At 37.5% G+C, this 16,566-nt stretch overlaps 1 protein-coding gene across 1 annotated transcript in view; it reads left to right on the plus strand.

Moving 5' to 3' along the window:
- Positions 1-10,187, plus strand: part of LOC144968647 (uncharacterized) — an 18,801-nt gene extending 8,614 nt beyond the window's left edge. Inside the window, exon 2 of the mRNA XM_078907197.1 lies at positions 4,109-10,187. Coding sequence (XP_078763323.1) covers positions 4,845-7,241 — 2,397 coding nt within the window. The 5' untranslated portion in view covers positions 4,109-4,844 and the 3' untranslated portion in view covers positions 7,242-10,187. The remainder of the gene's footprint in view (positions 1-4,108) is intronic.
- The last annotated feature ends 6,379 nt before the right edge of the window (positions 10,188-16,566 follow it).

The following is a 16,566-nucleotide window of genomic DNA, read 5'->3' on the forward strand; positions in this document are numbered from 1 at the left end:
GTTCAAAATGACGAGAAGTGGTTTGAGATTTTATGTTTTCTTTCAGTTCGCTTACACAGGGTGTCCATAAAGTCTGGACAGTCTGGATAGTTGAATATTTTTGGTATATAATTAAAATTAAGTTTTATTTTCACTATTTATTTTATTCAAATAATATCTTCAATATGAGCACCATCATTTGCAATGCAAATGTCAATGCGTTTCACAAAATTTGCATGAACTCGATGCAATAAATCTGCATTGCCATCAATTCCAATATTTAACTTTACTTTGTCCAGACTGAACGGACACCCTGTAGTAGTGATAAAACGAAAATGTTATATTTCTAATCATTTCAAAGTGAAAATTACTTTTTGTAGTCTGCTTAGCTCAGAGCACCCACTTCACACGCAAAGGAACCGGGATAGACACGAGTGGCACTGAGGTTTGTTTCTCTCTACCCCCCCCCCCCCTCCCCCCGGTCCACCCAGAGGTGATTAGGTAATTGGGTCTATTAGATCTGGCTGAAAGTACTTTGTGATATAGATCCGTTGTACAGGAGAAGGTGGGGGGGGGGGGGCGGTCATTTTAATAGATCGATATTTGAAGTGCAGGTGTATCTCGGGTCCAAACCATGTTCCGTTAATCTGATTGATTAATATTGATGCTATGCGTTTAGTTGAAATACTGAAATATAGAAATTATTAGCGGCACTGGTAATAGAGAAAGATCTGAAAAATTGTGTATGAAACAGGGCCATATAAAGCAAGAAAGAAAAATACAAGAAAAAATAAAACATCCCTAAACAATCATTCTTCCTCGACTGGGGATCGAATCTCAGACTACCTGATTGCCGGTCAGACGTGCTATTATTACACCACACAGTTACCCCATTTAATGCCTATATTCTTCATAGGGGTTCGCGTTTAAAATAATAACAACATCCGTCAGCCTGATTAAATATACAAACAGACAAAACTGTATGTAACCTTTAACGTTAATGGTCTGATTGATATAGTTTAGTGAGAACTAATCCCTAGCAGGCTGTCTAAAAATCATAACAAAGAGCTGAGTGACGTCAGCTTCGTTCCTTAAATTGAGCTTTTATATAGCGCAATATTCACTAAACGTGGTCAAAGAGCTTTACATGGGGCCAACAGCAACATTTAACATTAGGAAGGGGCATGACGCCTGTTAGGCCATATTACATTTTATTTCGGACAGAGACAACGTTGTCAACGGCCAGGTACTCATTTTACACCTGAGTACGGTGAGAGAGTTTGAGTAAAGAGCCGTTTCCAAGGACTCAACTATGCGCCGATCGAGGCTCGAACCCAGAACCTTCCGACCCGAAAGCGAGTGTCATACCATTGGACCACATAGCCGCACGTTTATTATTATAGATAGTATGCAGATGACGTCACTCAGGCCTTTGTTATTGTTTTTGCCATCCGCGTTTGTGAGTTGTTCTCACTAAACTCTATTAACCAGACTATAAAAGTTCATGGTTACACAGAGTTTGTGTGTTGGTCCGTTATACTTCCGGATGGCAATGTTGTGAACTCCTTGGCCAAGCGCATTCTATCTATAGCCTGACACTGACCAAAAAATGAGGTCAAAATGCCAGTCTTTGGCCACAAAAGAAAACAAATCGTGAGTTGTATTCAATAGTTCAACCAATCGGACCACTTGTTCCATGAGCACTGCTAACGACTAGGCGGTCAAAAACCAAATAATGACGTCAAAATGCCAGTCTCTTTTGGTTTCAGTGTCAGGCTATAACTTAACGATGGCTGCGCTAGAACCGACTAGGACTTATAGTTTGACGTATTTTTTAGGTTTGTGCTGCGTCTGGTGGATTGTCGTTAATAGAGCTCAAGGAAACAAGTGATTCCATTGGTTGAACTGTTGAATAGAACTCACAATTTGATTTCTTTTGTGACCAAAGACTTGTCTTTTGACGTCATTTTTTTTGGTCAGTGTCAGGCTATAAGTTTACGATTGCTACGCTTTGTTTCGTACCCAAATGGTACTGAGTTAATCTCCCAGCCGCGCAGTGTGACCTTGAGCAAATCACTCTCCCTAGCTCCCTTTGCGGCGCTACTTTGCGGCTGACTCCTGAGTTATTCCAGTCTTCGTTGGAGTAGACTCAAAAGACAAAATTCCCCTGGGGTGGATAAGGGGAAATTTCTTTTATTTTATCTTTCATTTTTTTAAAATTAAACCGGTTTGAAAAGTTGACATAATTTGTTGTATAAATCTTTTTAGACGCATATAAGAAGATTCTAGAATACACTGACTAAATACATTTTTTTTCAATTTGGTGAATATTTTATTTATAATGTCCATGAATAAAGTTGATATACAACTTATCAAAAATATTTAGAATATTAGAAGTCTTTAAAGAAATTTTGACAAACTGAGGCCTCACTTGATTGATTGAAAAACTTATGTTTAAGAATTATTGACAAGTAGGGGGGGGGGTATATTAATTCATCGATATTTATTTTTTCTTGAGTTATCAAAAGATTCTGACCAAAATAATAAAGACACCGAAAAAAATATAGAATGAATGAGGTTGCCGTTACTTAGCTAGTTGTTTGTGTTTTTAGACCGCCAGTTGAGTAATAAGTTCTCACTTAATGGGGGTGACCTATATTAAGGGTAGATGGTGCGTATCGATTTTCTGGAGAAGTCAAGATCTGTTCGGAGCAGGGTTGTGTGCAATATTCATTCGATTCTTTTAGTCATCTGTGTTACTTCGAGTTACATATTTGATAAGAAACACGAACGCACTCGCTTAGGGGCTTTGGTGTCGGTGAAATTGAACTAAAAGAAGACATGTTTTGATTGAGTCGTTGCTAAGATTTTTTGCATCGACGATAGTGGCGCTAATGATGACGAAGAAGATTAAGATGATGATGATGATGATGATGATGATGATGATGATGATGATGATGATGATGATGATGATGATGATGATGATGATGATGATAGTGGTGGTGGTGGTGCTGATGTTGGTGGTGGTGGTGGTAGTGGTGGTGGTAGTAGTAGTAGTAGTTGTTGTTGTAGTAGTAGTAGTAGCAGTGGCAGCAGCAGTAGTAGTAATAGTAGAAATAGAAATAGTAGTAGTAGTAGTAGTAGTAGTAGTAGTAGTAGTAGTAGTAGTTGTTGTTGTTGTTGTAGTAGTAGTAGTAGTAGTAGTAGTAGTAGTAGTAGTAGTAGTAGTAGTAGTAGCAGTAGCAGCAGGAGTAGTAGTAGTTAGTAGTAGTAGTATATAGTAGTAGTAGTAGTAGTAGTAGTAGTAGTAGTAGTAGTAGTAGTAGAGTAGTAGTAGTAGTAGTAGTAGTAGTAGTAGTAGTAGTAGTAGTAGTAGTAGTGGTAGTTGTTGTTGTTGTTGTTGTTGTTGTTGTTGTTGTTGTTGTTGTAGCAGTAAAAACAATAACAATAATTGTAGTAGTAGTAGTAGTAGTAGTAGTAGTAGTAGTAGTAGTAGTAGTAGTAGTAGTAGTAGTAGAAGTAGTGGTAGTAGTAGTAGTAGTAGTAGTAGTAGTAGTAGTAGTAGTAGTAGTAGTAGTAGTAGTAGTAGTTGTTGTTGTTGTTGTTGTCGTAGTAGTAGTAGTAGTAGTAGTAGTAGTAGTAGTAGTAGTAGTAGTAGTAGTCGTCGTCGTCGTAGTTGTAGTACTACTACAAGTAGTAGTCGTATTAGTCTTAGTAGTGGTAGTAGTAATATTAGTAGTAGTAGTAGTAGTAGTAGTAGTAGTAGTAGTAGTAGTAGAAGTAGTAGTAGTAGTAGTAGTAGTAGTAGTAGTAGTAGTAGTAGTAGTAGCAGTAGTGTGATGGTGGTAAAGTTTTTACCATATGAAATAATCTTTTACAACTTTTCATAAATTGAATTGTCAATGTCAATTTTGTTTGTTTGTAGAGGTCTATATAAGTTATATTTACCGTTGTTTTGTTTTTGTTTATTTATAGAGATATATTTAAGTTACATATTTCGTTATATTTTTTTCTTGTTTGTAAATAACAGAAATATCTTGGACATTGTAAGAACGTTAATGGTAATGAAACTGCCACTCCTGTGAAAACTGTGCCTATGAATTTATTACGCCTTGTTTATCTTTTTCAGGCTGACTTGGATCAGATGAAACGTTTCTTCTTCTAACACATTTATACGGAGTGTTATCGACCAAAACTCAATGGAAGACCATTAAAACATTTTATAGCCACTCCAAGGGGATTTGTCACCGGCCAGAGGTTTTAAAAATACCCAAACGATTCAATGTCGCGAAGAAATAATAAAAGTTTGGAAACGAATCGAATTTCAATAATATAATTCTTGTGATCCAATCCTTGCATCTACATGACGCGGTTTATAAAGAATTCAAGTGTCTCTTTTCACAGTTGGCACGAAGTACTTATTAAGCAAACACTTGACGTTTTAATACTTCTGCATTCAATGAATGAATGAATGAATGAATATCCTGATTAAATATATGACCAGAACAACGTGTGTATTCACTGAAAGGCTCCATAATATCTTTCGTATTGTATCGGATTTAGGTTGAATATTTTTTGTCGAAGCAACGACTTAGTGCCAGCCGTATAGTTTCTGTATTGGAATGTATTCTGTTTGTATTCCGGATTATATATAATTTTAACCCTTTCGGTGCAATCTGAGAATTTGATTTGGCCTGTTGAAACAACTTCAGGCTGGCTCATTTTCAGAAATGTACTCAAGTATAAACAATGTTTGCTGTTACAACTCAGTTATATTCAGCCTGAATGAGTCAGTCAGTTTATTTGGTGAAGAGGAAGAGGAGCTACCCGTATGATTTGATCCTATTCTATTCCATTACTCCAAAATGAATGTAACAATTGAAAACATATCAAAATGGCAACCCCCGTCTGTTTTACACCTTCTTCCATTCTCCAAAAACAATGCCGAGACGGCCATTTCTAACAATATGGTGACAACTCACACCAACCGTCAAGCTTCGTATGCACAGGAAGTCAACATTAGTCATAAAGGATTGCCCAATTTGAGAGGTCATATTCAGGCCAGAGAAAAGCCCAGATCAAAAAGCGCTGTGGTGATGGAGCACAAGCTCATTCTACAGCAGCAGGAACAACAACATCGTTTGTTCCGGGCTTCCTCTGAGAGACTCTCTCGATCTCCCAAGAAACCAACCGTGGCGAGAAGTTTCATAGAACGTGCCAGATCAGAATATGCTGTAAAATCTGATAGGAAACTCACTCAGGAAGTCGTGACATTTGCCATTAAAGACATCAATGAACAGATTTTAGGGCATGGAGGTAAACATGAAAATGATTCTAGTGATTCAGAGAAAACTCCAGCAACTGAAAATGGCCGATATAAAATGAAGTCGCTACTGAAACCCGTTGTTAGACCAAATGAACGTCGGTGGCCCCAAGCGAATGCACGGTTTTGGCGCTCATCCACAATTAGTCCTGGAGAACGGGAACTTCAGAGGCATAAAACTTCCCTTGATGTTCAACTTTCCTCTTTAAAGCGGTCAAAAATGGTCAAATTAAACGTGAAAGATCTCCCGAGAAGTCAAACTCCCATCGGTGAAAACGATCCAGACAAACTCAACATGAAACAAGTTATCGCGTTTTTACAGTCTAGCGGAGATGTCAGGGACGCAAACGATAATTCCGCGAATGAGAAAAGGAGGATAAAAAGTAGCAATAACGAAAATAAAAACACTACAGAAACTCAAAAAGGTATAGAAAAGAGTGTAGATAATAAAGAAAATGCCGCGGCGTTAGTCATTGCAGCAAAATCTCGTCGTAAAGAAGAATCGTTTGACAATTCGTGTGGGATAAATAAGACTGAAAGTACTAAATCTAATCTATCTTATAAACCCGACCTTAATTCTAAAGATAATGTTTCAAAGATAGACAGTAATAACAACTTGAATCCATTTATCAAACCACGTCCAAACTCTTACAGTGGAGAAATCCAAAGTAAACTAACGGAAGACAGCAAACACCATCAGGACAGAAATGATAACGATCTACGCAATCCACGACCCAAATCGCTCCACGTTCTCCGGGAGAATACGGGATTTCGCATACCGGCTGGAATACGTCAAATCCGAGAGTCAACATTAGATAATAGGCCATTCAGATTGCACCGCTTCTTAACGCTCGTTTCTAACACGCCAGAAGACGGAACACTTTCTAAACGGAAAGTAAATGGTCGTATAAATGCAAACAATTCTCGATTCACTTCCTCACCACAGAATAATAACAACAATCGGACTTCGTCAAACATGGCTAAAACAAAACACGATGAAAAACAGGATAAAACTTACACCGATTCAAAAGGATTTTTTCTTACGGAGAACAGTTCTATTGGAAATGAATATGACAAGAAAAAAGAAAGAAGCAGAAGAAGATCAAAATACACTCGGTCCCCTAAACAAAACAAAACAGAATCTGATGATAATAATGTAAACGAAAAAGTAATCTGTCTTCCAACAGCTCCAGTTGACATCGACTCAGACGATGATAGCAATTTTATCAGCCTGCCAACTGTTCCCAGTAAATCTACAAGAAAAGATTTGGTTTTGTCAGCTCACGGCCACGCAATACTCACCAAAAATTTCCCTCACGTAGAAACATTTCAAAAAGCCACAATCAGGCCCCACTCTGAAAAGATAACTTTAAAACGAAGACTTGAAATAAATGGTGAAATCAAAGCAAGGCCAGCGACAGTAAAACCAAAAGACCTTGTAGAGTGGGGTGGGGTCGAAAATCCAGAACGAATATTTCTATCCGATTCCAAAGACACGGATACTTCACCAAATTCTATAGCCAAGCCAAATGACAATGTCACTGCCAGTGAGGAACTTTCTTCCAAAGGTTTAAAAGAAAATAATTTAGATTCTGTAGAAAATAATTCTGACCATGAAAAGATTTTAATGAACTCTCCTGGAAGAAGCAAAAATGGTGATGACGCGATCACCTTGTCGTCAGAGAACCAAAGTACGGACGCATTGAGTGACAACAGTAAGGACGCCGTAGTTGGTAGGAATGTGTCCAAGAATGACAAAAACGGTGCTAAGTCCAAACCAGAAAGTGTTTCTCCCTCCTTGTCAGACCCAGTAAGATTGACGCTGAGAAAAGAGAGAAATCTGACACGTGAAAAAACGTACATGGTTGACATGGAGAGCTCGGGTGATGATGTTCCTGCAGGCCAAAGAAAATTTGCGTTTAATGGAAATGCGAGATAAGAAAGGGAAGGAAAAAAGATATGTGTGACTCATCGTCTCAAATTAGTGTTATGTCGGGGTTATATTATATATACATGATAAAAATAGAAATTATCGTCAGGAATACGAGTCTTGTGCCACGAATTTTTTGTTTGTTCAATTGAGAAGAAAGAATATAAATTATTAAGGAGCTAAAACTGAAAATGTCAAATCTATGATCATTAAAACTTTAGATCTACTTTTCATCATATCATTCACCCCCATATAATACCGTTTTGAGGCAATTGGTCACATTAAATTTTTCGCTAGGCGTCGACAATCGTGAACGAGATGGTAGAACAAGATGGTCCACCAAAAAATATATTTTGAACAAAGTTCTAAATTTCAGGTCCAGATGCAACATAGATATCGAGTGAAGAGGCGTCTTTCAAAACTTGCTAAGTTGCACTTCATCATTCAGAAAAATCTCCAATTTTTTGTCATATATTTAGTTTTAGAGAATTAAAAAGGAAACTTGACATATTTGCCGCATGGAACAATAATACTCTGAGCAAATTTTCTTTAGTCATTCTAAGGTGTACAATAGATTGCTTGAAAGTGTTAGCTCATTTTCTACGAAGTCATCCCCTCGAGTAATAGGATTTGAGCTGATTTACGATTCAGATTTGTGGAATTATTTTTTACATCCAAATTCTCCTGGTCATCTTCTTCCTTTGAAGTGACCAAAGGTCACTGCCACTATTATTTTAATTGCAAGTGAGACCTATCAATTTAGGTACAAAGTATTGAATGTATCGTCACCTTTCGTGTATATGCCACCCATCATCTTAAAACGGTATTGTATCGGGTTAAACCAGATGCCAAAAAGTCACATTTAAGTTAAACTGATCAAGAATATAAAATTTTGGTTTTTAGAAATTTTAACTATTATATACATTCTGCTCAATAAAACATATAAACTCAACCAAAGTCTGATATTTTGTTTATAAGTTCAATTTTCATGGCCTTGATCGTCCACACATAATACCGTTTTAAGGCGATGAGAAATGATACTAAAAAGTCACTCCATTCATCCGATGATTTTATGTTTTCCTTTCTGTTTTGATCATCCCGACATAATGCCATTTTGAGGCTGTGGGACACATATCTATACTGAAAAGTCAATCCATTCATCCAATGATCAAAATATTTACCTCACTGTTTTGAGTTAGATGTGAAAAGATGTGCTTGAAACAGTGTCAGGCAGAGCAGAAAAAAAATGTAAGAAAATTGATCCCAAATATTCAGTCTGTCTCGATTCGGGATCGAACCTCAGACCTCCTGTTTACACGTACGATTTCCAGAGGAGGCAGGCTAATTTTTAAATTATTTCTTTTGGTACTATTGTTCTTTCTACTTTATCTGGCTTTGTTTCATTCATACCTTTTCATAAGTTTATCTTACACCAGTGCCTGAGCCCTTATTTTTTTTTTTTACTTTTTCATTTATTGACCAAGTAATGTTAGGAATTACATTGAAACATCGCACAGCGTCATGGCATTTAAAATGTTATCTTCTGTGCGATATTGTCGTTCGTGCTATGAAAATATGACAAATTTGGAAGCAGTCACTGGTGTATAATAAAAATCTAAAAAGGTGTGTAGCTATAAATCAGTGCCAAGCAAGGCAGAAAGAAAAATACAAGAAGAAATTAATCATCCTATTAAGTCAGCATGTCACGACTGGAGATCGTATTGGTAACCAGAAGGTCTGACCTTAATTCGAGACAATTTTTCTTTGGGGTGGGGGGGGGGGGTATTTCTTTTTTTTCTATTGCTTCGCCAGATACTGTTTCATACATACCTTTTCATATGTTTATACCATGTTCACCAAGAAGGTACAATTTAGTTTGTTTGTTTTTTCACTTAAAGATATTATATTATTTAATTATCCTCAATGAAACATGAATACTTAGCCCAAGCCTCATATTGACTACCGTATAATAATTCATTTTTAGCCTAAAAACCACCACAATAGAGTACCGTTTTGAGGCGGCGGATCACAGATTGATCAAGGCATTATAAGGAATGTTTCTGTCTCAAATCCTTCTTCAGTAAACACTATTTAACGATGATAATAAGATTGTTAATGACTATTTAATACTGGAATTATTTTTTTGTATTGTTGTTTTGTTTTGTTTTACATTGTTTTTTGTTGTTTTTTTGGGGTTTTTTTTTGTTGGGGGGGGGGGGGGGGGTTATGTTTTGATTTCTTTTGTTTTTGTTTTTTCTTCAAGATATTACGGTCTCCAGCTTTGGGTAAACATAGCCGTATGGAAAGTGTTCGCCTCTGATTTATTCAAAGGCTACGGTCTGACAAAAAAAAAACAAAAAAAACAAGCCTCCTTACCGGTAACGATCAGCAAAATAAAGTAGTTTTAAATGATGTGTCAGACAGGCTATAATGTTATCAAAGGCCACAAGCAAGCAGAAAGGTGAATTTAAAACAGAGCTGAACCAAAAACTTGAATTTTTACGTGGCACAAAATGTGCTCAAAGCACTTACAAGAGCTACCGAGCCAACTGCAACAGTTTACCTATCGGATGAAACATGACGCCTGTGAGGCGATTTTATAATTATTATTTTACAAGAAGAGAGAAAGAGTTATGTGGGGATGTAAAAGGGGGAAATACATTAAGAGGACTATTGTACTCCTATGAAAACTATAATGTTGAAATGTATTTGTTAGTTATTTAGATTTTTTCCTTTCAAAAAAGTTGTTTTTTTTTAACTCCAAAAGAACCTACTAAGAATTACAAACTTTTTTCCTGCTATAGATTTAATCCTGGATATTGTATAAGCTCAGATCGAGTTTTGTGTTGATTTTTTTAAAAACACAGAATAGGCTACAATCACATGTATATATAAATAGATCTCAATTAAAATAAAACGGCTCCCTCCTTGCGAGGGTCCGTGGCCATTATCGTTCTTTCTTTGTGTTGTTTTTTTATTTTCGCAAATTCACAACTCCAATACTAAGGAAACAAATTATTTTCACTCCATGAACCCTTAAGTCAAAGGACATCGATTGGAAACACTGAAAATGTATTACCGGGACCGATAAACAGGAGGTCTGAAGTTTGATCCCCAGACGAGATAAGCTTAATTTTTGGGGATGATCATTTCTTGTATTTATCCTTTTGCTCTGCCTGGCACTGTTTCATACATAGTTTGTTATATTAGTACCTTTGCCTGCTTCCTAATAATTTGTTATATTGATTGGAAACTTATAGGCTACATGGCCTTTGAATTTGGATCTCAAAAGCAAGAATAATATCGATGATTGACAGAACCTCTGTGTCATAGGTCTGATCCGCCCAAAATTAAATAAAACATGATGCGCAATCCTCGTATGTAGACTTCAGAGTTTTGATCCGCCGACTATCGATATGCTCAATAGCCTTCTTGTTCTCAAAGTTACTCTTAAAGTGAGGGCGCCGATTTTCCCAACTTGCGGTGTACTGTCTTTTGGCCGAGTCAAACAAGGTTGAGCTTAGTCAGTGACAAAATGGATAGAAATAATTGCAAAGCTCTGGCCCCCGGTTTTATGTTCGTTACTTTACACACATTACCCCATTCAACGCACGACTGAGTGTACTGATTGATGTCTCTCGCATTGACAGATATTATAAAATTGTTGACACAAAAAGAGCATCCGATAGACGGCTTGTAGTACCTAAAGTTGTAATTTGTTCAATATAGCATTTGGAAGAATAAATCAAGAACTGAAGAGCCCTTTGGATGGAGAAATCTAGAGTTCATAAGTGGATATGTGCTTTACTTCATTCTTTATTTTTTAATAGAATTTTACTCTACCACCAGTCCATCGTGTTTAATAGTTAGAGAGGGAGGGGGAGGGGGTATTCTTTTACCATTTTACTGGGAGGTCATGATAGCTCAGATGGTAGAGCACTTGATTCATAAGCAAAGTGGCATTTATCGATCCCATGCATAGTCCAGATTCTTTCTGACACCCCATCCATCAGGCTGTGATTGGGTAACTGGTATGTTAGATCAGGCGGGGAGTTCTTTCCAATAAATTGGCGTCAACCCAAATGATAACAAGGAATTGGTATTGTTTATCTAACGCTACAGACTCGGGGTAAACTCGGGCTTCATGTACCTTAGCTTCGAGGACTGGTGAATCCATAGCAGTGTATTCAGTGTAGTATGTCACATAAATATCAGCATTAGAGCATTTCCGTAGATTTGCCATTCACAACGCTTCACATTGTTTCATGAACCTCATTTCATACAGTACAAGTCGCCTGTTATGCGTCCTTTTTGCACTAATATTCTCACAATATCCGTCGCTGCCTATAGCCAGGTGCTCATTCACACTTGAGACGAATGAGGTAACGTGTGCTTAGTGCCTTACCCAAGGACACAACGTCAGGACTAGAATTTTCCACGATCACCGTCACCCATCCGAGTTTCCGCATCGATGAGACACCGTGACACAGTGTAGTTCTTCTAATAAATAGACAAAAAAAACGAGCCTATAAAAGAGTTCGCAAAGCCAACAGAAATGCTTAACAAAAAGACTACGGGATAAGGGCTGTAAAACACTATCACAGTGATGGGTGGGGTGGGGGTGGCAGAAACAACGGTGTAATCATTTTACACCTGAGTTTGGTGACAGAATGTAAGCGAAGAGTACTCCAAGGATTTATCTTTGTGGCCCCACTGCGAGACACGATCTAGAGACCTACAGTTCAGCAGCTGAGTGCCATAGCACAAGACCACAAAGGAACTAATATATAGAGTGTTATAATAATATGATCTACGGTAGAGATTGTTTCGATACAATCACTGCTCGTTCCTTTGTTATTTATTTTGGTAGTATTGTGCACTTCCGTTAATCATTAGATTCTGTTTGACTTATGGCTACGTTATCAGGAGCCCTCATTGGAAAATGGAAAATCCATTGTGATTGCTTTGGCTTTAAAATCTAGAGCTCAGTCCTATACTGCCGTACTCTGAAAAAAAGCAAGCACATTTTAAAATTATTTTGGCCAGAAAACGAGTCCTTCATATATAGAATATATATATATATATATATATATATATATATATATATATATATATATATATATATATATATATATATATTTATGAGTGTTGGTGGGTACTTGTAGGTACGAAAGTGCTCGATAATGGTGGTTAGAGCTAATATATAAATGTAAATTTTCACTCACATTATTCTTGCCAAGACGATTCGTTTCAGTGTTCCCACCTCATCAGTCGGCATAATCCATTTGTAAGAATGGATTTCTTACAAATGGATTATGCCGACTGATGAGGTGGGAACACTGAAACGAATCGTCTTGGCAAGAATAATGTGAGTGAAAATTTACATTTATATATATATATATATATATATATATATATATATATATATATATATATATATATATATATATTCATTAAGACGACTCTTACCTTTATCAAAAACTCTCAAACATGGGACTTTAGTGAAGACTTTAAGAGAGTCCCAGGTTTGAGATTATTTGACAAGATGAGAGTCGTTTCAATTGTCGATATTGGAATGACTAGTTTTCTGGTCAAAATTTTAAAGTGTGTTTTTTATAGTACGGCAGCATTGTGATTGCTTTGGCTTTAAAATCTCGATGGGAGCTCAATAATTAAATTATCGATTGCCGACTTATTGTTCACGTATAAGTAGCTTTAACACAGCGATCTATTTCTATAATTAGGCTAGGCTGGGCCTGGAGAGCGATGGCGTAGTGGTAAAATCATCAATGGATTGGAAGGTCACAGATTCCAATCCAAATGTTAAATTAAAATATTGAATTATGATTATTTTTCTAAATTCGTGAACTGTATGTCTGAAATATAAAATCCGTTCCCAATGTGACGCTCTCTATTTCCGAAACGCGGTTAAGAATTAGATCGGAATTTCAAACGCTAGAGTAATAATATGAGAACCCGAGAAAATCGCAATAACTTTTAGTTTATGGCATAAAAACAGACCAAACTTAAACGGTAGGGAATTGGCATTTCCGTTCGTAGATTTACCTAGACGTTAAATACTACAACATTGTTTATTTCCAACACGCATCACAGTTCAACACAGTGTGGTTTTGCTGGCAAAACAAAGTTTTTGACAAAAATCAGCCAGATAAACCCAGCTAATTTGCTAAATAATTCGCCATTGACCATAGGAAACCAAATGATCCTCCAAGTAAAACAAAAAAAATCAACATTAAGATATTGCTGGTAAATCATAACTTTCTAGACCCCCTCACAATTCAAAACTGGGAGTCAATGTCTGTGTTAACTCGCAGAAGACCATTCACACAACGCAGTCGTGAAAATATCAAGGCTGTTCGCGAATCGGTGGTAAAAACATCTGAACAAATCGATACGTCATCGTTGTCCTAACCTTGTCATGTTGAGAGAATCACTACAACGAATTTTATTGTAAGATTTAGAACTAAAAGCGTACACGATTCTTGTTTATCAGAGGCTGACTGCCCCTATTCTAAATTCTGGGTCGATGAGTGTCGCTGGCTTGTTGAGGATATCCATATCAACTAAGATGAGACGTTTCTCCAAAGAATATGGTACTCTGATGAGGCCTTTTTTTTTTTTTTTGAACAGACACATGAACAACAGAAAATGCAAAACCAGGTGAGGTTTTCCAGAAAAACGTTCATGAAGAAAAAAAAAACAAAACGTTACAGTATTGGCAGCAATGTGTCACCAGGTCATTATTTGACCCTTTATCTTTGTGGACCAACATGAGAAAACAGTGACAGCGAACTCTGGCGCTATCTCGATATTATGTCAAAGTTTTGGAGAGAAAAAAATAAGGCGGTTCGAATGAATCAAGATGGTCCAACGGACAGGGGCAACACTCCACGTTGCCAAAACCGTCCTGCTTCGGATAAACAAGCTATTTGGAGACAGGAAAACCATCCAAGACACAGATCACCCTCGGAGGCCCAATAGTTCATATGAGTCCATTTGACTTTTATCTATGGGGATATCAAATGGACATGTTTTTTCGCAACGACACATCTTCAGCACCTCAACTATCTAGACTACAAGAGAAGGTTATGATCTTCAATTTTGCACGCAAAAAGACCCTCGTCGACCGTCTTATATAAATCTAATTTTAAATTTATGAGAGCAGTTGCAAGTAATGCCAGTTGCAAATACTGTACTCCGCAGGACGGCTGATGGCAAAGACGAAGAGGCACGAGCTGAAAGGTGCTAGCCTAACCTGGAATATCATCATTGTCCATGTAGCCTACATACAGAGCTAAAACAACATGAAAGGTTCCTTTTGCATGCTATAGTTTTGAACTTGAGCTTTTTTTATATAGCGCAATATCCACTGAATGTGCTCAAAGCGCTTTACAAGGGGTCCCTGACCAACAGCAACCTGTAACATGTAGAACGAGACATGACGCCTGTTAGGCGATATTCCAATCTTTTTTTAGTTCGACAAGGATTAAACATGAGAATATCACAATTTGGATTATCAGACTTGTTAATAGATATGTGCATCAATTTTTTTATGAAACAATTTCTCTATTCTATTTAGGTTTGAATGAAATTGTAAAATTCATAAACTTTGTATAAATAGTATCTATATTTGATATTGAAAGTAGACGTTGCCGGAAAACAGATTTGGGTTATTCTGATCTGATTGACAACTCATGCGTATCACCCCATTAAAAACCCAGTGGCATTTACCTTTTCTTACATTATTGCATCTATTAATTATCGTAACATTTTCGACTTCAATGGATTAACCGTGGTGCAAAAATCAATTTATTCCGAGATTGTACCGCCCTCCAGCTCCCTGCAACAATCCCATAATTCCTTTGTCCTTGTCGGATTATCGTCAAAATAGCCCCTGCCCGTACAATCACCTAGTATGGGATTAACGCAGGCGGATTACTGTATTACTATAATGTCTTTGTATAACTTTAGCATATGTTTTTGTGGCGCCATCTTTGTGACTTGTTGGAAAGGCTAGGGGGAAAATTGACTTACAACTACAACCTGTCGGGTAGGACTTAAATGTGCACTGGGGAAAAAACAAGAGAACTAGATTTCATTCAACGACAACGAAAGAATGTATTATTTGGTATTTCAAAAAAGAAAAATGGAGGGTCAGTTTCCCTCCCTCTTCCCCTCCCACCGGCAGTCCATGGAATAGGAAAGAAAAAGAAGTCTTCATGTGCCAAAAAGATCAAGTTTTTCCCTGATTCTAAAGTATTAAAAGGACAATAACAATGACTTGCTACCGTTTGAATATGACCCAAGTATTGCAAACATAGACATGGTCCCTCTCTATGATCGTAAGTTTTTCCCTGATTCTAAAGTATTAAAAGGACAATAACAATGACTTGCTACCGTTTGAATATGACCCAAGTATTGCAAACATAGACATGGTCCCTCTCTATGATCGTAAATTACACCCCCCCCCCCCTCCCCCTGGAATAGGAAAGAAAAAGAAGTCTTCATGTGCCAAAAAGATCAAGTTTTTCCCTGATTCTAAAGTATTAAAAGGACAATAACAATGACTTGCTACCGTTTGAATATGACCCAAGTATTGCAAACATAGACATGGTCCCTCTCTATGATCGTAAGTTTTTCCCTGATTCTAAAGTATTAAAAGGACAATAACAATGACTTGCTACCGTTTGAATATGACCCAAGTATTGCAAACATAGACATGGTCCCTCTCTATGATCGTAAATTACACCCCCCCCCCCCCCCCCCCCCCCCCCCCCCCCCCCCCCCCCCCCCCCCCCCCGCATATCTAACGGACCAAGACAGCCAATCGGTGTTGGTGGACAGTGAAAGGGGGCTAAAAGCAAGCGGGAAAGACACTGAGTCCATTGCCGACCTACAGGCGATAATATGATAAAACTCAAATCAGTGGGTTTGTCAATGGGCATTTTGTCTATTTTCATATATGAATTCTGTGCGGTCACATTTTTTTAGATAGATTTAACAGCATCCACAACAATAAAATAAAATAAAAAAGACACATGCCCAAGAGAATACTCGTTAACTTTGTTTCGTAGTTGCAATTATTTCTACTTTCAAAGTTTTACATAGGGTTTCAGGTGGTTCATTGAGTCGAGCTTCGCCTCCCACGCCTCATGTGCAGTCTAGTTTTTCTGACCCTTCCCTCCATCCGACGGCGATTGGGTAGCAGTGTCCGTCAGCTCTGACGATAAGAAATTTGCGATGAGTTAGCACACTATCCATCATGAGACAACCATTTGATTGTGTCAACAGTAACCGAGGTAAACTGCGGGTC

Source organism: Berghia stephanieae, chromosome 3 (assembly GCF_034508935.2).
Source record: "Berghia stephanieae isolate SIO BIC M18660-M18661 chromosome 3, UCSD_Bste_1.3, whole genome shotgun sequence".
NCBI classification, from domain to species: Eukaryota; Metazoa; Mollusca; class Gastropoda; order Nudibranchia; family Aeolidiidae; genus Berghia; species Berghia stephanieae.